Source organism: Canis lupus, chromosome 6, assembly GCF_003254725.2.
Source record: "Canis lupus dingo isolate Sandy chromosome 6, ASM325472v2, whole genome shotgun sequence".
In the NCBI taxonomy this organism is placed as follows: Eukaryota; Metazoa; Chordata; class Mammalia; order Carnivora; family Canidae; genus Canis; species Canis lupus.
Window position 1 is genome coordinate 1,772,745 of NC_064248.1, and position 24,123 is coordinate 1,796,867.

General features: G+C 40.0%; 1 protein-coding gene across 11 annotated transcripts in view; it reads left to right on the forward strand.

Moving 5' to 3' along the window:
• The window catches only part of CALN1 (calneuron 1), a 522,356-nt gene that overhangs the window by 462,234 nt on the left and 35,999 nt on the right, over nucleotides 1–24,123 (forward strand). The window contains exon 7 of one of the 11 annotated variants that reach the window (XM_035718175.2): nucleotides 17,861–18,058. The exons of the other annotated variants lie outside the window; for them this stretch is intronic. Coding sequence (XP_035574068.1) covers nucleotides 17,861–18,020 — 160 coding nt within the window. The 3' untranslated portion in view covers nucleotides 18,021–18,058. Of the gene's footprint in view, nucleotides 1–17,860; nucleotides 18,059–24,123 lie in introns of those variants that run through there. 11 annotated transcript variants of the gene reach the window in all.

Consider the following 24,123-nt stretch of genomic DNA (forward strand, 5'->3'; position numbering starts at 1 on the left):
TTTTGTGGAGTCTTTAGGGTTTTCTATGTATAAGATCATATCATTTGCAAACAAAGAATTTTATTTATTCCTTTCACTCTGGATGGCTTTTTGTTGTTGGTGGTGGTTTTTTTTTGGTTTGTTTCTTATTTGCCTAATTGCTCTGTCTGGAACTTCTAATATTATGCTAAATAGAAATGGTGAGAGTAGACATCCTTGATTTGTTCCTAATCTTTTTTTTTTTAAAGATTTTATTTATTTATTCATAGAGACACAGAGAGAGAATGAGAGGCAGAGACACAGGCAGAGGGAGAAGCAGGCTCCATGCAGAGAGCCTGACGTGGGACTTGATCCAGGGTCTCCAGGATCACGCCCCGGGCTGCAGGCAGCACTAAACCGCTGCGCCACCGGGGCTGCCCAATTTGTTCCTAATCTTAAAGATAAAGAGAAAGCATTCAGTCTTTCACCATTGAGTTTGCTGTGTTTTTTTCATATATGGTTTTACTGTGTTGAGATAATTTCCTTCAGTCCCTAGTCTTTAGTTTTTTTTTAATGTTTTTATCATGAAAATGTGTTGAATTTTATCAAATGCTTTTTCTGCAGCTTTTTTCTGCATCAACTGAAATGAACATGTGTTTTTTTTTTCCCCTTCATTCTTTTAATGGTGTATTCCATTGGTCCATTTTCATATGTTGAGCTGATCTTGCATTCCAGGAATACATCCCACTTGATCATGCTGCATAATCTTTTAAATATGAAGCTGGATTCAGTTTGCTAGTGTTTTCTTGAGGATTTTTGCATCAGTGTTCATAAGGGATATTGGTCTGTAGTTTTCTTATATTGTTTTTGTCTGGTTTGTTATCAGAGTAAGGCTGGACCCATAGAATGAGTTAAGAAGTGCTCACTCTTCAGTTTCATTGAAAAGTGTGAAAAGAATTGGTATTAGTTCTACTTTAAATGTTTGGTAAAATTCTCCAATGAAGCCATCAAGTCCAAGTCTTTTGTTTGTCAGATTTTTTGATTACTGATTCAATCATCTTTCTAGTTTTTGGTCTATTTAGATTTTCTATTTCTGTGTGATTTAATCTTGGTAAGTTTTGTGTTTCTAGGAATTTGTCCATTTCTTCTAGGTTATCCAATCTGTCAGCATGATGTAGTTGTTCATCATACTCTTTTAGAAACCTTTTATATATATATATATATATATATATATATATATATATATAGAGAGAGAGAGAGAGAGAGAGAGAGAGAGAGAGAGAGTTGGTAGCAGTGCCCTTGCTTTCATTCTGATTTTAGTAACTTGAGTCTTCTCCCTTTGCTGAGTTTATCTGGCTAAAGGTTTGGCACTTTTGCAGATCCTTACGCAGAACTAATTTTTGGCTTTAGTAACTTTCGCTATTGTTTTTCTATTCTCTATTTCATTTATCTCTGCTTTAATCTATATTATTTCCTTCCTTCTGCTAAATCTATTTTTTTAGGGGGGACATAATGACACACTGTCTTTTATTGCTCTCCAATCACATATGTTTTAATCTTTTTTTCCTCTTTTTTTTTTTTGAAGTTTGATTTACCAACATAAAGTATAACACTCAGTGATCATCCCATCAAGTGCCCTCCTCTGTGCCCATCACCCAGTTATCCCATCCCCCCTCCCACCTCCCCTTCCACTACCCTTTTTTCATTTCCCAAAGGTAGGAGTCTTTCATGGTTTATCACCCTCTCTGATTTTTCCCACTCATTTTCCCTCCTTTCCCTTATAATTCCTTTCACTATTTCTTATATTCCCCATGAGTGAGACCATATAATGATTGTCTGTCTCCAACTGACTTACTTTACTCAGCATAATACCCTCCAGTTCCATCCATGTCAAAGCAAATGGTGTGTATTCGTCCTTTCTGAAGGCTGAGTAATATTCCATTGTATATGTAGACCATATCTTCTTTATCCATTCATCTGTCAAAGGACATTGAGGCATAGATAATAATACACTAGTAGTAGGGGACTTCAACACAACACTTTCTGCAAATGACAAATACTCTAAACATAACATCAGCAAAGAAACAAGAGCCTTAAATGATACACTGGACCAGATGGATTTCACAGATATATACAGAACTTTCCATCAGAACACAACCGAATACACATTCCTCTCAAGTGCACATGGAACTTTCTCCAGAATAGACCACATACTGGGTCACAAATCAGGTCTCAACAAATACCAAAAGATTGGGATTGTCCCCTGCATATTTTCAGACCACAATCCTTCTGCTAACTTTAAATTCATCTTGTTCTTTTTTGAATTCCTTAAGTTGTAACATCGGATTGTTGGTTTGGAATCTTATTGTTTAATGTAATGTTTATAGCTCTGAACACCCCATTGACACCACTTATACTGTATCCTGTAAGTTTTGTTACGTGGTGTTTTTGTTTTCACTCACCTCTAGGGGTTTTTTCTCACTTTTCTTGTGATTTCTTCTCTTACCCATTGGTGGTTTAAAAGTGTGTTGTTTGCCACAATTTTTTATATTTTTCAGTTTTCCTTATGTTAGTCATTTCTAGCTTCATCCTGTTATGGTCAGAAAAGATACTTTGTACGGTATATATTGACATTTAATTTGTGTCCTAAGATATTGTATATCCTAGAAAATGTCTCATGTGCACTTGAGAAAAATGTATATGCTATTGTTAGGTAGAATGTTCTATATAAATTTGTTGGATTTGATTGGTCTGTTGTGTTACGTCCTCTATTTCCTTACTTATTTCTGTTTGGTTGTTCTATCCATTATTGTAAGTAGAGTGTTGAAGTCTCCAATGATTATTGTAGAACTGTTTCATTGGAAAGTTTTATAGAGATATTATTGTAAAGTCTGTTTTGTCTAATATTAGTATAGCCAGCTCTATTATTCTTTGGTGATTATTTCCATGGAATATTTTTTCCAGCTTTTCACTTTTAATGTGTTTGTGTCCTAGATCTAAAGGAATCAGTGGTAACCATGGGCATTACATTTACCATCCTAAATTTATAATGCTCTAATTTGAATTTATACCAGCTTAACTTCAAAATAAACAAAAACTACTCCTTAATAGCTCTGTCCTCATCCCTTCTAGGTATTGATAGCACAAAAATTAGATCTGTATACATTGTGTGCCTCAAAGCATCAATTAATAATTCTTTCAAATTCATTAGTGTCTTAAATTGTGTAGAAAACAAGATTTGGGGATCCCTGGGTGGCGCAGCGGTTTAGCGCCTGCCTTTGGCCCAGGGCGCGATCCTGGAGACCCGGGATCGAATCCCACATCAGGCTCCCGGTGCATGGAGCCTGCTTCTCCCTCTGCCTATGTCTCTGCCTCTCTCTCTCTCTCTCTCTGTGACTATCATAAATAAGTAAAAAATTAAAAAAAAAAAAAAGAAAACAAGATTTGGTGTCACTAACCAAACAATAATACTAGCTTTTAGACTAACAATTTTTTAATTTTTTTCTTAAATTGTGTAGAAAACAAAAAGTACACTTACAAACCATTATTAAGGGATCCCTGGGTGGCGCAGCGGTTTGGCGCCTGCCTTTGGCCCAGGGCGCGATCCTGGAGACCCCGGATTGAATCCCACGTCGGGCTCCTGGTGCATGGAGCCTGCTTCTCCCTCTGCCTGTGTCTCTGCCTCTCTCTCTCTCTCTGTGAGACTATCATAAATAAATAAAAATTAAAAAAAATATTAAAATAGTACCTGAGTTTGTAATTGTTCATATATTTACTCTTATTTCAATCTTTATTTGTCCATACAGCTTTTGAGTTGATTACTGTCTAATATCTTTTCCTTTCATCTTTCAGGGCATTTCTTCCAGAGCAGGTCTAGTGGTTACAAATTCCTTAGGTTTTCTTTTCTTTTTTTTTTTTTTTAAGATTTTATTTACTTATTCATGAGAGACACACAGAGAAAGAGGCAGAGACACAGGCAGAGGGAGGAGCAGGTTCCATGCAGGGAGCCCTATGTGGGACTCAATCCCAGGACTCCAGGATCACTCCCTGAGCCAAGGGCAGATGCTTAACTGCTGAGCCAGCCAGGTGTCTTTCTCAGCTTTTCTACACCTGAAAAAATGTCATAATTTCTCCCGTACTTTTGACGGCCAATTTTTCCAGATATAGGGTTCTTGGTTGACAGTTTTTTTTTTATTCCACCACTTCACATATATCAGCACATAGCCTCTGGCCTCAAAATTTCTGTTGTGAAATTTGCTGATAATCTTATAGAGACTTCCTTGCATGTAATGATTCACTTTTCTTTTGCTGCTTTAAAGACTCTATTTTTCTTTTGCTTTCAAAAGTTTGATTATAATGTGTCTGAAGTGTGGGTCTTTTGAGTTCATCTTATTGGATGTTTATATTCATGTGTTTCATCCAATTTGGGATATTTTCAGCCATTATTTATCCAAATATCCTTTCTACTACTTTCTCTGTCTTCCTTCTGGGACACCCACAATGCATACGTTGGTCCTTGTGGTGGTGTCTCACAAGTCCAATAAGCTCTGCTCATTTTTTTCTTCAATATTTTTCTTTCTGTTCTTCAGTCTCAATAATTTCCATTGCCCTATCTACAAGTTCATTGATTCTTCAGCTCAAATCTGCCTTTCACTCTCTCTAGTGAATTTTCAATTCAGTTACTATACCTTTCATAGCTAGAATTTTTTATTGGTTTCTTTCTAGATTTTCAATCTCTTTATTGATATTTTAATTTTGTTAATATTCTGTTTTACTTTCTCCACATCGTCCTTTAGTTCTCTGAGCATCTTTAAGGTGATTTTTAAAAATCTTTGTCTAAGATATCTACCATCAGGTCTTATTTCAGGGACAGTTTCTGTTGTTTTAATTTTCCTTTGAATGTTTCACACTTTCCTGTTTCTTTATATATCTTGATTCTTTTATTGTTGAAAACTGGACATTTGAAATGATAATTCAGGTTATTCTGATAACTCTGGAAATGAGTCTTCTCTTTATCCATGGTTTGCTGTTTTGCAGGGGTGGGAGATTATTGCTTTGTTTTGGCTTTGGTTTCGGTTTTGGTTGTTGTAGGCTCTCTCTGTGCCGTGGATCAACCTCAGTTATAAACTTAAGGTTTTCTCAGGTCTTCCCCGAGCCTGGACATGCAAAGTCGTTTTCTAATTTTCCCTGTGTATGTCATTATTATTTTTTTAATGTCCTGCTCTTTAATGTCTGGGTCCCAAAGGAGAAAAAGAGAAAATTTAAGGTGGGGGGAAGAGCACCAGGCTGTTTAAATCCCCTGGAAGTTACTTTAGCCAGAGGAGGAGGGTTTTGCAGCAAAAAGTGATAGAAACAACAATGACCACCTGCCTCTTTGCACCACGATTGGTCTGAAGCAGCAATCAGAGATCAGAATACAGATCCTCAATATTTCAAGGACAGAGTCCTTTTTGCACACCTGGCTCTGTGTGCAAGCTTCTTCAGAAACATGTGCATCTCTGCCTGCCATGGAGCTGGGGTAGGGGATGGGTAGTTGCTATTGTGCTAAGAATTAAAATTGTCTACAGTTAGCCCCAGTTTACCACCTGGTAAACTTCCTCCAAAAGTTGCAAGCCTCTAACATACTTCAGAGTTACATCAGACAGATTTCAGTTGTTATTTAGGTGGGGAGACAGATTCCTGGTGCTTCCTAGTCCACCACCTTCCCAGAATCCTCACAGTATAAATGTTTTGAAAGCAAAAATAAATTTAAAAATTGGTGATAGATTTGAAACCAAAAATTAAAACTTTTATATATAATATACCATAAACTAAAATAAATAATGAAAAGCAAGAAATGTCTATCATATACTTATAACATGTAAATAGATCTCATAAATTAATAACAGCCGAGTCAGAAAAGAGTTCAGGTATCTATAAATCTGTAAGCATGATTTAGCATGGCTATGTTTTTCTTGTAGTCCTGATAGAGCTATCAAAAAATTATGTAGATTCTCGATGGTTAAAAAAACACCAAAGAAAAGAAGGGGAAGGAGAGGAAGAGGGAGAAGAAGAAGAAAATAAAAGAAAGGGAAAAAAGCACTAGGCAAGGTGGTCCCTATCTTACCCGCAACCCACCATAAAACAGATTCAAATCCACACATGGTTTAATTCCAGTGGGCTCAAATCCCTTTTATCTCTCTAATGGTATTTTTATCTATTTTGTGATTTTATGTTGTTGTAAGTAGGATTTTTTCCTCATATTTTCTGATAGATTTCTGGTATGTAAGATAGCTATCAATTTTGTATGTTTTCATTCCAGATAACACTCTATTAGTTCACACAATGTTACCTTAAGTGCTCGTAGATTTTTCTAGTAGACAAATTGTCTGCAAATAATGTCACTTTTTTCCTTTTCTTAACATAGTGATTTTTTCCTATTTTATGCTTATACTATATTTGTTTGAAATTCCAGTGTAATGTAAAACTATTTTGAAGTTGAAAGGCATCTTGTATTATCCCTAATGTTTAACTGCATCATTTCTAGGCTTTAGTGTTCAGTGGAATATTGACTAGTGGTTTTAGTTGGATATTCTCAATCATGTTAAGGATTCTGTTTATCCCATTATTAACTTCCTAAAAGGTTTAAAAAGCTGAACCAAGTATTTCATTTGATCAAATATCTTTAGCACCTATCAATTAAACACATTTTTAACCTATGCCATTTTATATTAATAAATATAAATTAAAATAAATAGCAAAAGAGGGAAATGTCTGCAATGTTACTTAGATATATTATATATAATACATTAGTATATATTACATATGTATATGTTTTACATATGTATATGTATTACATATGTATATGCATAATATATATGATAAATATTTTAAAATTTGCCTAACACTAAATAATTTTTGCATTCCTCAGAAAACTTCTATTAATATACTTTTAAGTTTTATTTGCTATTCCTTCCAAAACTGGTAATTTTTATTTGAATTTTTTCACTTTAATAAATGAGCATTGTATCATGTCACTAAATATTACTCTATAAAAGTAATTTTAGCTAAACTTTATGTTGAATCTAACATACAGAAATAAAAATGCACAAATCTTAACATATAGCTCAATGAATTTTCATAAACCACACACCTGACCAAACAGCACTCAGGTCAAGGAATGAAGTATTACCAGCACTCCAGAACCCTTCTGGTGCCCCTCCTAGTCACTCAACACTGAAGTTAACCATGTGACAATACTGTGTTTTAATGGCTGCTGAGTGAGTGAGGGGGGAAAGGAATAGCAGATGAAGCCAGTGAGACAGGGAAAAGTCAGATAAGGTAGGGCTCTGAGAACCACAGTGTATTAGCCATGACAGATTGCCAGGTGGCAAATAATACAAACTTGCTGTCTCCCAGTTCCTGTTGGTCAAGAGTCTGGGAACCGCTCAATTGGATCCTCCGCTCTGGGCTTCACCAGGTGCCAGCTGCACTGTGGTGCTCATTTGGAATTCAAGCTCGTCCAGGCTCACTCCAGTTTGTTGTCAAAATTTAGTTTCTTATGGGCTACAGGTCTGATCTCCTTGTTTAGTTACTAGCTAGCTGCAGGACAAGGGTCACTCTCAGCTCTTAAAAGCTGCCCACAGTTCCTTGTTATATGGACCACATGTCACAGAGAAGATATTTGCTTTTCTCAGGTCAGCAAGAGCATATCTCATTGGTTTCACCATTTATGTATGTATGTATGTATGTATGTATGTATGTATGTACTCTCTTGCCCAGTGCAGGTCTTGAACTCACAGCTCTGAGATCAAGACCTGAGCTGAGATCAAGAGTTGGATGCTTCACCAACTGAACCACCCAGGGGCCCTTGGTTTTACCTTCTTTTAATGGTTCCTGTGATTCAGTCAGGCCGTCCCAGTGTAATTTGCATTTTGATTAACTTAAAGTCCACAGATTAGTAATCTAATCATGGGAGTGATATCCCATACCAAAGGGAAGGGGATCATAGAAGACTGTGAGTCACTGGGGATAATCTTAGAATTCTACCTATCAGATAATGAAGAGAATTTTTTTTTTCTCTTTGCCATGAGGGGCTATTTGAAGGATTCTAATCATGGGATAGCAGATACCATTTACGGTTAAATAAAACTAACATCAATAGAGGATCCATAAAGAACAAAGCTAACTGGGTGCTATGTGGAGGTTTAATTGGATTTTGGCTTCAATAAGCCAAAGTTGGTACCATTTTCTTAGATCAAGAAGAGCAGGGAGGTGAAAATGTAGAGCTCAAGTTGCTACAACTGCATTCTAGATTCCACTCTAGTTAGGTATCCAACAGAGTTAGATGGACATACATGGAGTTCACGTGAGAGACCAGAGCTGGAAATGGGATTGAGAGATTATCAGCTGGAGTAGAATGTGAGCTCCAATCACTTGACAAGAGACTAGGAGGGAAGATCTAGAGAGGCCACCAGATCACTGCAGATGCTGCTGTTTCGTAAATTATATTTCTTGGCCTTACAATCAGGTACAACAGACTCCTGCCTGGAGTCTTCCCAGAAGTGACCCCATTGTTTGGCAGTGTATTTTCTATGGCATCAACTTAGCAGAGGGGTTTTTTTTCCTTTATAAATCCTCTATTGAGGCAAGTTCTGTACACATTGAGTTCTTATCATTGGATAGGGCTTATTGTCTTTCCATTTGATTAAATCTCCTACCTGGATCTCTAGATTTCATTTTTTTATTTTTTTAAAGATTTTATTTATTTATTCATGAGAGACACACACACACACACACACAGAGAGAGAGAGGGAGAGAGAGAGAGGCAGAGAGACACTGGTGAGGGAGAAGCAAGCTCTTCACAGGGAGCCCAATGCGGGACTTGGTCTGGGCCAGGATCATGCCCTGAGCCGAAGGCAGACACTCAACCCCTGAGCCACCCAGGTGTCCCTCTGGTTTTTAATAGTTAAAATACTGGGCAGCTCTGATGTGCTTGCCATAGCTGGATTCTTTGATAAGCTGAACCAATGGAATTATAGGTAACCAGAGTGCCTTACTTAGAAAAACACTGAGTAAAATCTGTCACCTGACACTGTTAAATAATAGCTGAAGAAATTAAAAGGGAGATTTTATAAGGACAAGAAAATTAAGTGAACAGAGCTTCAAACAATCATGCACAGAACAATTATGGGCACCTTGATGGCAGGGAATATTTGGTGCCCACCTCAAGTAGAAACCCAAGAGATGTTTATGGAGTGGCTGAGTCATTCTTGCAAATGCATCACACCAACACACACACACACCAATTTGCCTCATACATTCTGGGGTCTAGGGTTAACCCCACGCCTCCACACATTAGGGATTAGAGAAGCCTTTGTGGAGATATGAGTAGGGAGTGTCTGTTCTGTTTGTTCTTTCCTTGTTCTCTATGGATCTGATGCAAATTGTCCTCTTTGAAGATCCACAAGGGACCGGGTGTTAATCTTGTAATCTAGGCTGCCTTGGATTAGGTGTTTTCCTTTATCCCTGTTGATGTACCAATCACTTTGGATTCTCTGTGAAGTGTTCCTCTGCTGTAAATGTCCCCTCAGCAAATGCTTCCTATATATTCAGTGAGGGGAGCACTGCAGACAGCTTAGGCACTAAGGGACCTGGACAGAGGGCTTCCTGAAAGTGTCCTTTTATGTGCATCCATTGCTCTGAAGACTTCATCACTGCCTGTATTCTTTCACTTTTGACTCTCTCTCCTGGCAGTGGTAGGTGGCTTTAAAAGCTTGCAGCACAATGTTGACCTGGTGATCAATGTCATTCCACTTTTTATGGCTTATGCCATAATCATGGGTTTGTGTCATCGTGGGCTCACTCAATTAGGGTGAGCTACCAGCAGTAGCTATTCCATCCTACACTCATCCAAATGCACTGATGTTACCAGGTGGCCAAGAAGGGCAATACTGGATTTGGTTCTGGTTTGATATTCTTCACTAGTGCAGAAACTTTCAAGTTTTAAATGGGAAGAGGCATCAGATCAGATGAATTTAGGGTACATCCGGATGTAAGAATCAATGCTCAGTCTTAAATTAAGATAGGTAAGGGTCATGGTGTAAATTGGAAGTCAGAGGTTGAAGTAGAAATCAAAGTTCATAGAAGCCTCTGGAACAATCCACAGCCTTCCTTTCAAAGACAGGCATGAGTGATAGGGAGAGTGTGCTGAGGGTTGATGGAGTGTCATTAGGTAAACAGTCAAAGGAAAAACTGTTCCCTTGGAGAGAAGCCCTGCCACTCAGAGCTCAGGGAGTCTTCTTTATTTTAAATCTTCCGTAACATTTTAATCATTGCCTTATTTCTTATGCACCAGGATTCTGCAACTCTCTGGCCTGCTTTCTTGATAACACAAAGACAGAATGAGCAACGTTCCCATGAACACTGTGTGCTCTTTGGAGCCTCTGAACCATGAGGAACTCAACTACTACTTATTATTTCCTTTTCTAATTATTGTTTTATGTTTTCATCAAACATCTTGGTTAAAAATACCTTGGTCCTTTGCTCTTCTCCCATGGGAGAAGTAATTAAACAATTTACATTAGAATTAAGGTAATATGAAAGTGCAGAGCCCTCTCCTGTGTGGTCACTCACTGCCACCTCCAGCCTCCACCACTGGCCTGATTAAGTGAGCGTGGGCAATTCTGTTGGCTGAGAGAGCAAGACAGACAAGGGAAAAGGAGTTGGTGAGACAGCCAGTTGGCTGGAGATGGGAATGAAGGAATGGATGGGTGCAAACCTCCCCCTGATGATTTTCAAGGAGATCAATCCTTTGAAATGCCCTAGACAGCAGCTCCCAGCCAGCATGGGTGAGCAGCCATCTCAGGCAGCACTTCCAGCCCTTGCATTTAACTTTCTTTGATTCACAGACTGAATTCCCACATCACACATTTCTTACGGGTTCTTTATGTTGAATTCTAAACTCCGAGCAATATGGCATTTGCTTTGATGGTGCCAGAGGCATGAAGACACATAATGAACACATCTTCGAAATTTGAATATTTCATAGTCATATAAGATTACAGGGTATGGGTATGCCAAAATTTACTTAGCTGTTATTCATTTGTGAGATTCTTAAACTCATTTCCTTTGTGCTAATTACAAATAACTATAATAGATATCTTTGACATAAATCTTTGTTTGAACTTGTGATTTTTTTTAAAGGGGGCTGTTCCATTTGGATAACAGGAGTTCTACACTTAAGCCTTGAGAAGTTTAGAGTTTATACTACACACACACACACACACACACAAACACACACTATGATCCTGTCCAAAAGTGAGATGTTAATAATTTTTTATTTGAGAAATAATGTACTTGGGAAAACAGATTTAAAATTACAGAAAAGTGGAAAATGAAACAGTTAATAGTCTGGTCTGTTTTTTTCACTTTTAAAAAGATTTTATTTATTTGGTTGAGAAACAGAGTGTGTGAGAGAGAGCACAAGTGGGGTCAAGGGGCAGAGGGAGAGAGAGAGAAGTAGTCTCCCCGTTGAGCAGGGAGCCCGATGTTGGACTCAATCTCAGGACCCTGGGATCATGATCTGAGCCAAAGGCAGACACTTAACCAACTGAGCCACCAAGGCACCCCTATTTTTTCATTTTAGATTTTTTTTTACCTCCACATACAGATGTATGTATGTTCATATATGTAGCTATATTTTTTTGTTCTAAAATGCTTTCAACCTAAAATATATCATCCATATGAAAAAACCCCTTGGTGAGGGGGTGAATAAAACAAATCAGTAAGCACTGCATTAAATGCATATGGAGTCAGGATGCTTAATGCCAGCCGCAGAACTCAATTCTGGCTAATGTAAGCTAATATAAATAAAAGAATTTTATGTTAAGATGTGGGTAGCTCACAGAATTGATAGGAAGGCTAGTGAACCAGGCTTGGGAAAGTTTTAGGAAGTGAGGCTGTATAGCCAGCACCAGAGTCCAAACCCCAGCACAGAACCCTTCCCTAAGGACTGTTGCTGGCACACCTGGATTCTGAGTGCCACTAGGTGCCATGCAACTGCTGTCCGAGGTCACATGGAACCTCCATAGTGGCTTCCTTGCAGATCTAGCTCCAGACTGAAACCTTGAGGTTGTCTCTGATTGGCCAAGCCTGGGTCACATGCCCACATTGCATTTGCATGGGAAGTTGGTGACATTTATGGTTCTTGAGGCTTTTTAGGTGAGGTAGATGTTATGTCTCAAGGCTTATAAGATAGAGGACTCTCCAAACACAGGAAGGAATTTAAGGTATTGTATTAGAGTTCTCTAGATAAACAAAACCAACAAGAAGTATATATGTATACACACACATGTATACATAGATACATTTTTAATGTATGGAACACACATATATATACACTGCTAAAATACACATGTGTACATAAAATTAAGAAATATATACTAATAATGATTATTATTAATAATTACAATAAATCTCATATGTGTGTGTGCACACACCTATGAAAGCAGACTTATTGCAGGAATTGGCTCATACAATTACGGAGGCTAGGAAGCCTCACAGTCTTTCATCTGCAAGCTGGAGACCTAGGAAAACCACTGATGGAATTCATAATTTGGTCTAAGTCCAAAGGCCCAGGAACCAAAAGCATCGATGTCTGTGGGCAAAAGATGGATGTCCCAGTCCAAACATACAGCGATTTGCTCTTTCTCCACCTTTTTGTTCAGTCCTGCCACTCAGCAGATGGCCTGATACCAGCCCCCAACAGTGAGGTGGTTTCCTTTACTCAATCTACCAATTCAAATGCTTCTGTCTTCCAGAAGCACCCATACAGACACACCCGGAAATAAGGCTGGACTAGCTATCTGGGCATCCCTTAGCCCAATCAAGTTGACACCTGAAATTAATCATCCCAGATACCACACATCTTAAATAATCCAATTTCTACTAGAGCAGTAACTCTCCAACTTTAGCAAAAGAATAGCATGAAGAGCTTCATAAAGCCTGGGTTCTTCGTAAAGCTGCATCTCTTGAAATTGCAAGGTCTAGTGTGAGACCGCCACACTGCGTTTGTGGTAAGTGCTCAGGCGATGGCGATGCTCCTGTGACTGACCACACTTTGAGCACTGCTTTAGGTTTTGTTTGTTTGTTTGTTTGTTTTTTATGATAGTCACAGAGAGAGAGAGAGAGAGAGAGAGAGAGAGAGAGAGAGAGGCAGAGACACAGGCAGAGGGAGAAGCAGGCTCCATGCACCGGGAGCCCGACGTGGGATTCGATCCCGGGTCTCCAGGATCGCGCCCTGGGCCAAAGGCAGGCGCTAAACCACTGCGCCACCCAGGGATCCCTTGAGCACTGCTTATCCCTTAGCACCTGTTTATCATTAACTGCCCATGGCATATATCAACGCACGCAATTATATATCACTTTTTTCTTACTGGTACAGTTTGAGTTTAAACCATATTCACATTTGATATAAAAAATGTTCTAAATCACTTTCAGCCATTAGCAATTCTTTATACAGAACCTCCAAACAACACGCAGCTTTTTACAATATATACCCCTTGTCGTGACAGCTTTAGCATTGTTTAGAATTACAGCATAATGTTGACATGTATCAAAGAATTCTGAGACTTTGTGCTATTCATATTTAGTGAAGCTATAGTTTCTTTTTCTTTCTTAATTAAATTCTGCTTAGCTTCACATGAAATAGTTTCTCTTCAAATCCTGACAGGTATCACCCCCTGAGTGATAGACATTCACAACAAATGAATCAGCCACATAGCATCTCCAAGTTTGGAATTTTCTGTAATCTTTTGAGAGTGATTTGGCAATGTGTGCTGCACTTCATTGTATTGTCTACGTGAAACTGCCAATCTTCATTGTTCAAAGTAACTTTTCGATTGCTATAGTATGGTGTACTTCTTTCTAATTATGAAAAAATTGTTTAAGATTTTATTTATTCATGAGAGGCACAGGCAGAGAGAGAAGCAGGCTCCCTGCGGGGAACCCTATGTGGGACTCAATCCTGGGACCCTAGGATCCCGACTTGAGCCAAAGGCAGACACTCAACTGCTGAGCCACCCAGGTCCCCCTTTGCAGAACTTCTTAATAGACTCTTTTTCTGACATGGTCCACAGGTTTTGCCTCCTGTCCCTGATTTGTGCAGGCTCATCAAAGCCATGGCTTAAGGCCATGAGGATTGGCAGACTCTCTTAGGAAGAAAGACAGCCCAGAGCTCTCCTTAATTTTCTGGATTCCTGCCTGCACTTAGAGTTTGGAGAACCCTTACTTTCCTGCCAGTTCAGATACTTTTGTTGGTTTCTGTGCATCGGCCACCGAGTTGAATTAATCATATTTCTCAGTGTATGACACAACATCACCTCAGATCCTTATGAAAAACCTCCCTCTTATTAATTAATTTATTTCCTTTTCCTACTTCTGTTTTGCCTCCACCCCATTTTACTATGCCTCTTAGGGTAAAGGTTGTATTTTTGTTTTGAGTGCATGCACTCCTCACAGACATAAATGGTATTGTTTTTCATTCATTTCAATACTTACTGAACACCCAGTATATGCCAGGCACTATTCAAGGCACAGGGATACAGCAGTAGTCAAAATTGACACAATCTATTTCATTCTGTCCCTTTAATCTGTACTTTTAAGAATTAGCCATGCTGCTGTGTGTGCATCCACCTCACGACTGCATGCACCTGCCAACCCTGGGAGTCTCTAGAGCTAGCTAATCACTATTATCACCTCAGTATGGATCCTTTTAGAATTTCTACTGTGCTTAATCCCAGGAAAAAGTACTACTTGTTGAGTTTTTTCCTCTTTCCATAAATAATACCATGCTAATTTAGCATTCTTTTTTAAAATTTTTATTTATTTATTTATTCATTCATTCATTCATTCATTCATTTTAGTAGAAGGGGAGAGGGAGGGAGAGAGAGAGAGAGAGAGAGAGAGAGAGAGAGAGAGAATCTCAAGCAGGCTCCATGTTCAGCACAGACCCTGATGCAGGGCTCCATCTCAGGACCCTGAGATCATGACATGAGCCAAAATCAAAAGTCAGATGCTTAACCAACTGAGCCACCCAGACACCTCATAGAATTCTTGTTTTTACTTCACTCAACAATTTGTCAGTATATTGAGCAGTCATATCTTTTAAACTGTTGTGCAGATTCCATATTAAGGAGATCATGTATTTTACTTGGCCATTTTCTTGTTAATAGAAACTGAGTTCCAGTGTTTTCTTCCTTTTACAAAAATCCTACAGGAAACCTGCCTGTTCTTGCCTCTATGTGCACACACCTGGGATGGTTTCTCTAGGGAAATGCAGGGAAGTCAAATTGGTATGTTATAGGCTTTGCAACATTTTCAACTTTGATAGATACTGTCAAATCACCCTTAACAGTTGCTGTCCCAAAATAGAAGACCTTTTCTCACCACATTTTCTCCAACCAGCAAAGCCATCAAATGTTAAATTTTTTTACCAACTGGATAGATTAAAAATAACATATTTTTAATTCTCATTGCTTTGGCTTCTAAAAAGGATAAACAAACAAAAAAAAAAGGATAAACAGTTTTTCATATATGTAGTAGCTGCTCATATTTCCTCCTCTGGTACTCACTTTACTCTTGATTTACCCATCCTTTTCTATTCATGCTCCCTTCGTGTAGTCTAGAGGCTAATCCCTTGCTGATTATGTTGCAAAGAGCTTTCACCATGCAGAGGTTTTAAATTTTCAGTCAGTAAAGCTCTATCTTTTCCTTCTGGCTATGTTTTTGTTTGGTTTAAGATATTTATCTCAATATATATTTATAATTATATTTATATATGTTACTATATTAATGATACAATAATTATTTTATATAATTATATATGTATTATATTTGCTTTTTAAAAGAATTTATGTATATTTCATCTGCCTGAACTTATTTTTATAAATATTATAAGTATGTAATTTTTTTACATCCTAAATAGATAGGCAGTTGTCCCAACTCCACTGAATCCTTAACCTAAATGATTTGAAATGCCACCTTCATGCTAAATCCTTATATATAGTTGGCATATTTCTGAACTCCATAATCTGTTCCACTGATCTAGACTCCATTTTGTTTTTTTATATAAATTCAATTTGCCAACATATAGTATAACACCCAGGGCTCATCCTATCAAGCGCCCTCCTCCGTGCCCATCACCCAGTCACCCCATCCCCCCACCCACCTCCCCTTCCAAAAGCTATTAAGGCTTGTTTGTTTCCCAGAGTCAAGTAGACTATTTTTGTTAGCATACAATACCATGCAGGTTTACAGTATATCTGGATATCTGGTAGTGCAAGTCTCTGCTCTTATTTTTTATCTTGGCTCTTCCTGCTTATTTTCCTTGTCATACACATTTTAGGATCAATTTAATATTTCCCCGACAAATCTGGTTTGGGTTTTGATTGGGATTGAATTGAATGGTTCATTAATTTCATAATGGATATATTTAAAATAGAAAGTCTTTTCATGCATGAATACACTGTTTCTCTTGCTTTATTATAGATTTTTATGGTCTTTATAGCTATTTTAATAGTTTCTTCTTAGATTCACTCCTAGGTACTTGAATTTTTTTCTGTAAGAAATGGCATCTGTTTTACCACTATGTTTACTAATGAGTTATCATTGATGATGGGAAAGTGTTGAATTTTGTGCAGTGACACTGTATCTGGTCGTCTTGGAGTATTTTCTTATTAAAATTTCTATGAGCAATAGTTTACTCTGTCAATCTGCTGACATGTATTTTGTTATGTTCTTGATGATGGCTTATCTTCTGGTTTCCTCTTCAGCTATGCTATTTATTGACAAGCAATCCAAAGCCAGGTTATCATAATTTTCACCTCTGTTCTTTCGGTCTGCATTTCTGGTAAGCTTTCCAAGTTTGTTTTCTGTAACCTGAGTTGGAATTTAAACATCATTGGCCCTGTTCTTTATTATCTCTCCTGCTGTTTTTTCTATTATGTTTTAAAATTCCTTGAGTTTCTTTTACTTCTCTTGATGAATTCCCTTTTGTTCTTAACTTAAAAAATTTTTTATCACGGTCTTAAATCATAACTTTTGCTTCATAGATACAATTTTTGTGGTGTGAGTATGTGTGTGTATTTCACTAAGAACACAAAATAAATGCTTTGTGAGCTTTTTTTCCTGTAAGGAAACTTCTCTCTCTCCTTTGCTCTAACCCCAGTGGCTACCTCTCTTTTTACTGTGTAGAAATTTTCTTTGCAATATTTTTTTTTTCTGTTTATCCTTCCAAGAGGAAAGGTCTAGCCTTGGTTGGTGATTTCAGGGCACAGAGCAAATGGATTCTTCGTCTTCTCCTTTGGCCTTCTGGGTGTAAGTAGGTTTCCAAAATTGGTTCTTGTACTGAAGAAGCCACTTAGTTTCAAGACGGCTGCTGGCACCAAATTTGATTAGCAAAGCATAAATTTGGTGCAGTCCTGAGGAGGAGAATCTATCACCCTTTCTTCTGACTATGGGAGTATGCTTCATTTCTGACTTATCTGACACAGTTTGAAGTCCTTTCTTAAAAACAATATAGAGGAAGTGGAATTTCTATCCCTCTCCTAGGATGTCTACTCTTACTGTCATACTTAAAACTGACTTCATTTCTGTGATGGTTAATTTTATGCGTCAGCATGACTGGGCCACGGTGTACTCAGATATTTGGTCTAATATTAATTCTGTGCATGCCTATGAAGGTGTTTTTGGACAAGATGAATCTTTGAATCAGTAGACGGAGTCAAGCAGACTGTCCTCCCTAATGTGGGTGGACCTCATCAGTTCACTTGGAAGTCTGAATAGAACATAAAAGCTGAGTAAGAGAGATTTCCTCCTGCCTAACTGTTTTCTAACTGGGATATCATTTTTTGCCTACCCCCAGACGTGAATTGAAATATGAGATCATCCTAAATCTTGAGCCTTCAGACTGGAACTATACCATCAGTTGTGCAGGATCTCCATTTTGCCAGAGCACCTTGCAGATCTTGGGTCATGCCAGCCACCTCCAGAATTGTATGAACCCGTTCCTTACGTTGAATTGAATAACCAATTCCTATAATAAATAAGAGATGTATATGTATCTCCTGTTGGTTCTGTGTGTCTGGAGAACCCTCACTAATACAGCTGCTCAAGGAGCAGTGCTTGGTGCCTTTCCTGATCAGCAAACAACAGAGTGGTGGTGTTACTTTCACAGCCATGGACAGGACCTTGTTCTGGCTATAACCTCAGCCTCACATCTCCCAAGGGTCCTCTAATCTCTGTAAAATAAGAGAATCAGAATTGCAAAAAGTACACCATTTGAGGGATCTTAAGTTCCCCAGCCCTTGACATTAATATATAACCAGTAAGAAGGCCATTTGTCTTCTCAGGGTGATTCTTTGTTGGTATATCCTAAATGTCCCAGTCATTACTAGAGATTAGCTCTCTTCCTGTGTAGTCACTCACTGTGGTTACTCACAGTGATCAGAAGCAGATGGGATCCTGGATAGTGCCATCTAAACCCAGCAGGAAAACCCAGGGCAGCACCTGAAGTCATGAGTCAGAATACCCAGTTTCTGGGTGCTGGGCCCCACCCCCTGAGTCCCTCCATTTCTAACAAGGTCCCCAACTGTGCTGCTGAACCCCTGCATTAGGGTTCAGGACTAGAGAGGAAGGACTAGAACCGAAATATCATTAAGGAAAAAGTCCGGAGTCTTACACAGAGGTCAGGAGGCAGAGGGCAAGGCCGAAGCAAGACCAGGACCTGGGCATGGACAGTGCCAAGATGTCAAGACTTTGTTTTCATTGAATGCCAGCTTCTGAAAGTCCCAAAACGGGGTAGGCTATATAGGCACCCAGGGCTGGACCACACCTCAGGAAAAACTCACGTGTGAGGGAAACCCTGTGCAGACCCTCTCCTCAATCCCTTCTTTTTGGCAGGTCAGTGTGTCCCGAAGGGGAGGAGTGACAGTCTGTCAGTGTGGATGTCCAATATCAAATGCTCGGACTTAGCATGGAGTTTGGGACTTAGCTTGCTTTATGAGGAGACAGAAGCATTGTGAAACTAAATTAATAAGGCACATTATAGAGCTCAGATGGGGGGGGTGTTGTCTCCTGTTTATAATGTGTGATGTTTCCAATAAACCATAGATCCTAACATCAAGGCAGAATTTACTGTATGATACTATCTCATGCTTTTTTAAAAAATGATCTTATCTATTTATTCATGAGAGACACACAGAGAGAGGCAGAGACACAGGCAGAGAGAGAAGCAGATTCTATCCAGGGAGCCTGATGCAGAAGACGCTCAACCGCTGAGCCCCCTAGGTCCCTATCTCATACTTATTGACAATGAACCCATTTCACCACCATTTCTTAGTCCAGATTCTTTTGTTTTTCTTGCCTTGTGCCCTCCCGGTCGGGTGCTGTGGCTCCCTCTCTCACTCTAGTCCATTTCATATTAATCCCTCCCCAGCATATTAAAAACTTTAATTAGCTATTTTGATATATTCCCTAAGAACTCTGGAGTCTGATTCATCAAAGTGATAACAAGAAGATATTTTGGGAGTTTGTTCCGATTTAAATGACTAAATTATTTCTTCTTTTGTTATTTTTCTGCCTATGGATATTCTAATGCTTGATACCAAATTTACACTCGAGAAGCCAGCCATCCATAAGCCAGCTTTTCCAGGGTGAGCAGAGCATTAACTTGGAGCCCAAGTTGTGTCCTACGACATCACATTTTTAGGTTGTTATAAAGGAGTCAGGTAAGACTAAATGAGAAGAAATGGGGCCTGGCTTAAAACCTTTTCCCCGCAAAGAGCAAATATCAGCTGTGGTGAAGGAGGGACACCAGACAGGGGGGAGGTAGATCCTGTTGTGAGGAATCCACCCTAAGTGTAGAGCTTCAGAAATCCAGCTTTTCCACCCCAGGAAAACTAGGCATCCTCTCTTTTAACTCGCCTGACAAAGAAAAAAAGACAAATCACCATGTGCTCCTTCTGCAAAAGCGGCAGCGCTCTCCCACTGTTAAGGCCCATCCCTGTCAACACCAGGATGCCGAGTGCACCATCAGCTACAAAGCTACTGAGGTCAAGGCCAGAGGAGCCTCCGTACTAGGGTCTCATCTGCTGCCCTCACCCTGGTTCCTCCCTCCCTTAAATAGCAATCCATGGAATAAAGCACACTGGGCACACTCAGGCCATCTGTCATATAGGCTGTCAGTGACAGCACGAGGGGAAAGAGGAGGCAGGGGAAGAAGGTAACATTTATCAAGGGCCTGCTGGTGCAAGGCAGTGTGCCAGGCATTTACCTCGCCTCTTGTCGCAGCAGCCCCAGAGGTGAGTGTATGGATTAGCTCCATCGTGTCCCCATTTTACAAATGAGCAAAGCGGGGCTTAGCGTCACCATAAAGAACCTTGCGGAGCCCTCTGTCATAAATGAAAATATTGTACTTACGTCACTTATCACACAGGGGTGCCAGGCACTGTTTACTTAATCCTCATAACCGTCCTACAGCATTATTTTCATGCCCGCTTTATAGTTGCCAGCACTGAGGAGCAGAAGCTTAAGTGACTTGCCTAAGTCCACAGGGCTGTTAAAAGTCAAGCTAAGATGTGAATCCAGGAAATCTGGCTAAAAGTCTGCGCTCTTTACCCCTTAACAACACCGTAGTGTTTCTAGTGACAGAGCTGGGCTGTTACCTGGAACAGATGCTCACACGATAGTATGGGATGGAGTCAGAAACCTACTGCATCAAATCATTAAATCTGGAAAAAGTCAAAATTCAGGAAGGCCTGGTCACCTGAAAAAATGGGCTTTACATGGACAGGTAGCTTGGTCTGGCTGTCCCCATTACCAGACTTGCCAGCAGATTTTAGTTGGTGACTATCCCCCTCCCTAATTCTCTCTGAACCTTTGGGGGAGTCAGTTAATAAAGACTCTTTAGGGGGGTGCCTGGGTGGCTCAGTCAGTTAAGCGTCTGACTCTTGGTTTCAGCTCAGGTCATGATCTCAGGGTCATGAGACGGAGGCCTGCATCAGGCTCCGCACTCAGCAGGGAATCTGCTTGAGATTCTTTCTCCCTCCCCCCAATCACAGGTGCTCTCTCGTTCTCTTTCTCAAATAAGTAAATCTTTTTTTTTTCTTTTTTAAAGATTCTTTGGATTTAGAGATGCCAGTTTCCCTAGTGATTCCAACAGTGAGTTAATTCTTGCTGCACCCAGAAAAGCCTTGTCAGAATCAGTTTGATGTTTTCTTTCCTTTCCCTGGAAGTTTTTCTGGAGAAAAACTGTGGTCACCACACGCTGGCAACATCATCAACAATAAACAGAGATAGGAATTGCGAGGTTTTGCTCCTGGAGCATGGTTGTGACACCAGAAAGCCCACTTGATCCTGCTGAAGTAAATAGCAACCAGCGCTGGATTTGTCCAACCCTAGTTTTTGGCCTATTATGGAAGACAGAGTGTGCATGAGATGGAAATTGCATTTGCCTGCCTGTGAAGGGTGCTAATTACAATGACATAAGCACATAAGGAACTATTTTTCTCACCTAAGGAGATGGTCAGAGGAAACAATGTTTGCTGTTGGTCCAGCAGTTTAAGGTTGTCAGGACTAGGGGTCTCTGCAATTTGCTTGTTCTTTCCCTCATTGTCTCAAAATGGCTGCTGAAGCTCCAGCCATTAGGACTAGGCAGGAAGGAAAAGTAATAGGAGGGAGGAACAGAAAAGGATGCCAGATTCCATGACTTCCTATTGAAGAGCTCCCCTCAAATTCTACCCACTGCTTTTACGTATGTCTGTGAAAGTCTTGGCACTCAACCACCCCAACAGTATAGGATGAAGGGGAGAGTAGATAGTAGTTAGGCAGCAAGCAGTCTCTGCTGCAAAGTCCTGTTGGCTTAGAACTAGGCTGTCCTTGCCTCCAGCATCTCAGCACTCCAAGTCTCTGCTGTCGCTAGAGAAGCCCTGAGCAAGTGGGCTGCTTCAGCATCCTGGCTGCTTAGACCACCCTTCCAGGACTCGCAGAGCCCAGCACAATTCCATCTGAAAGAACAAAATGAAGACAATCTATATTTCTAAAACATTTATTTTTTAAATGTAGAAAGGACTGATTTTTTTTTTAAATCATATTCTTACTCATGATTGGTGCATTAGTGTGGCTGGCTGTCTCTCTCTGTATTGCTGAGTCTGAATGGTGGTCCAGTGCACTTGCAAACTGCCCCAACTTCTAAGAGATCTTCAGGAACCACAGAAAAGAGATATTTAAAGAGGGAGAAGGTGACTGTCTCCTTGTTAATCAAGAGTGGAGGGGAATAAGAATAAGATGTAGAAATCACAAAGGATCAGATTACTATAAATCATGTTTTTTACTCACATTTTGTGCTTGGAACATGCCCATCCTCACATCTCTGTCTTTATTAGTTTGTGCCCAGCGGAGAGCAAATTAAACCCCCTTTCATCACCCTAGACTTCTGGGTGTCCAGGATTTTCCTTCAATGATTTTCCAAGTAACATCATAAAGCAGATAAAATCTAAATAGATTTCAGTTAAGTTAAAATGCATTATTACCTTCTAATGTATTTATGTTATAACCTAAATGTAATTCCAAGGAGATATAACTGGGATGTTAGGCGATGCTGGGGGTGCAGGGAGGGACCTGTAGCTGTTTGGGATAATTACTTACAGAAGTACTCATAGTTATAGGGTTCAAAGCCAGGAAAGCTCCAAGAGGCCCTATTATTTATTTTTACCTTGCTAAGTGTATTAGCGTGTTATCAAAGCTCTCCATAACAAGCACAGCTTGCTGGCATTCGGAAAGCCTACAAATGAAAGCAGAGAAGCTAATGTACCGGTGCATTTCTCTGGCAGGATTCCAGGATGCACTGAGGTTTTCTTAATTTAGAATTGACTGTAAACCTGGACATCTTGCTCTTATGCCACCAACCATGCTGCCAGCATCCCAGGAAGAAATCAGCTAAGCCACAGGGGCAAAATACCAAGAGCTCTGACTCATCCCCTGATTTTCTGAAACAAGTGTTGAGTGTCCCTGAGGATGGATTCTGAGTCTCTGGGAACCCACACAAAATGGCAGCTGTCAACATCCAAGGAGAACTTTGAAAGGGACACCCAGCGCGTCGGAGTCGGCTAGTGGGACAGTGCAGAGCCCCCACTTGTTGGGAGACACGAGCATCCCCAGCAGGGTGGCATGGCATTTCTTTCTTGAATCATCCGAGTTCCCATGCTCAAGCTGTGATTCTCCAAATGTCACACCCAGTGAATCCTACCCTTCCAAGGCAGACACATGGCCTAGTATGCCCAGCCTACCCCAGTCTCTCCACAGAGGTGTGAGCCAGGCACCTCTCCCTCATGTAACATCCAGAACCCAGAGCGAGCCTTAGACCTGGATGGGCTGGGAGGTGTCGGTCTTGTTGCAGTTGGCCCTCCTTGATTATGCTCAGGTTGTTAGCATGAGCTGAGTGGTCATTCAGGCCTCTTCCTGTGAACACAGGGAAACAGAAAGAATTGAAGGTCAATGAGTCCAGGGAGGGACAGGGAACAGGAGCTGCCTTCTGGGGAAAGACGGTGGTCCATACGTTCTGCTCTTAGTGTCTTTAGGGAGCACGGCAGCCCTTGTTGCCCGTGGGTCCTGAGAACTGCCGTCCTATCCCTCACTCCCTCTCCCAGGACTCGGTGTCATCCCCTTCCTTTGTATCCTTCTAAAAGAGCCCCTGTTTGTTGCTTAACTCACTTCAGATGAGTTTCTGCTTTTTGCAGAATTCCTCCACTAAGACAACGGAGATCTTTTGGCGGTCATTTTGTGACACAGTCTTCCATGATTTTTTTTTTTTCTTTGACAAGGGCATTCTTTGGGTGGCCGGTGGTGGGGTGGTGGTGGTGGTGGAGATTACTTCAATAAAAACCTAACACACACATCCTGTAAAATATACAAAGATTACATCCTAAATGTGTTTTGCCCCCAAAATACTGCCACATACTTAGTGGCAAAACAGTGTTAGTGAGGGTGGTCACTTACTGTTTCCCCTGTGCCAGGCACAATAACACAATAAGCATTTCACAGATGCAGGTTCATTCCGTCCTCCCTACAACTCTATTAGTAGTATTATTCCCACTTACAGATAAAGACACTGAGGCTCAGCTCTGAGAG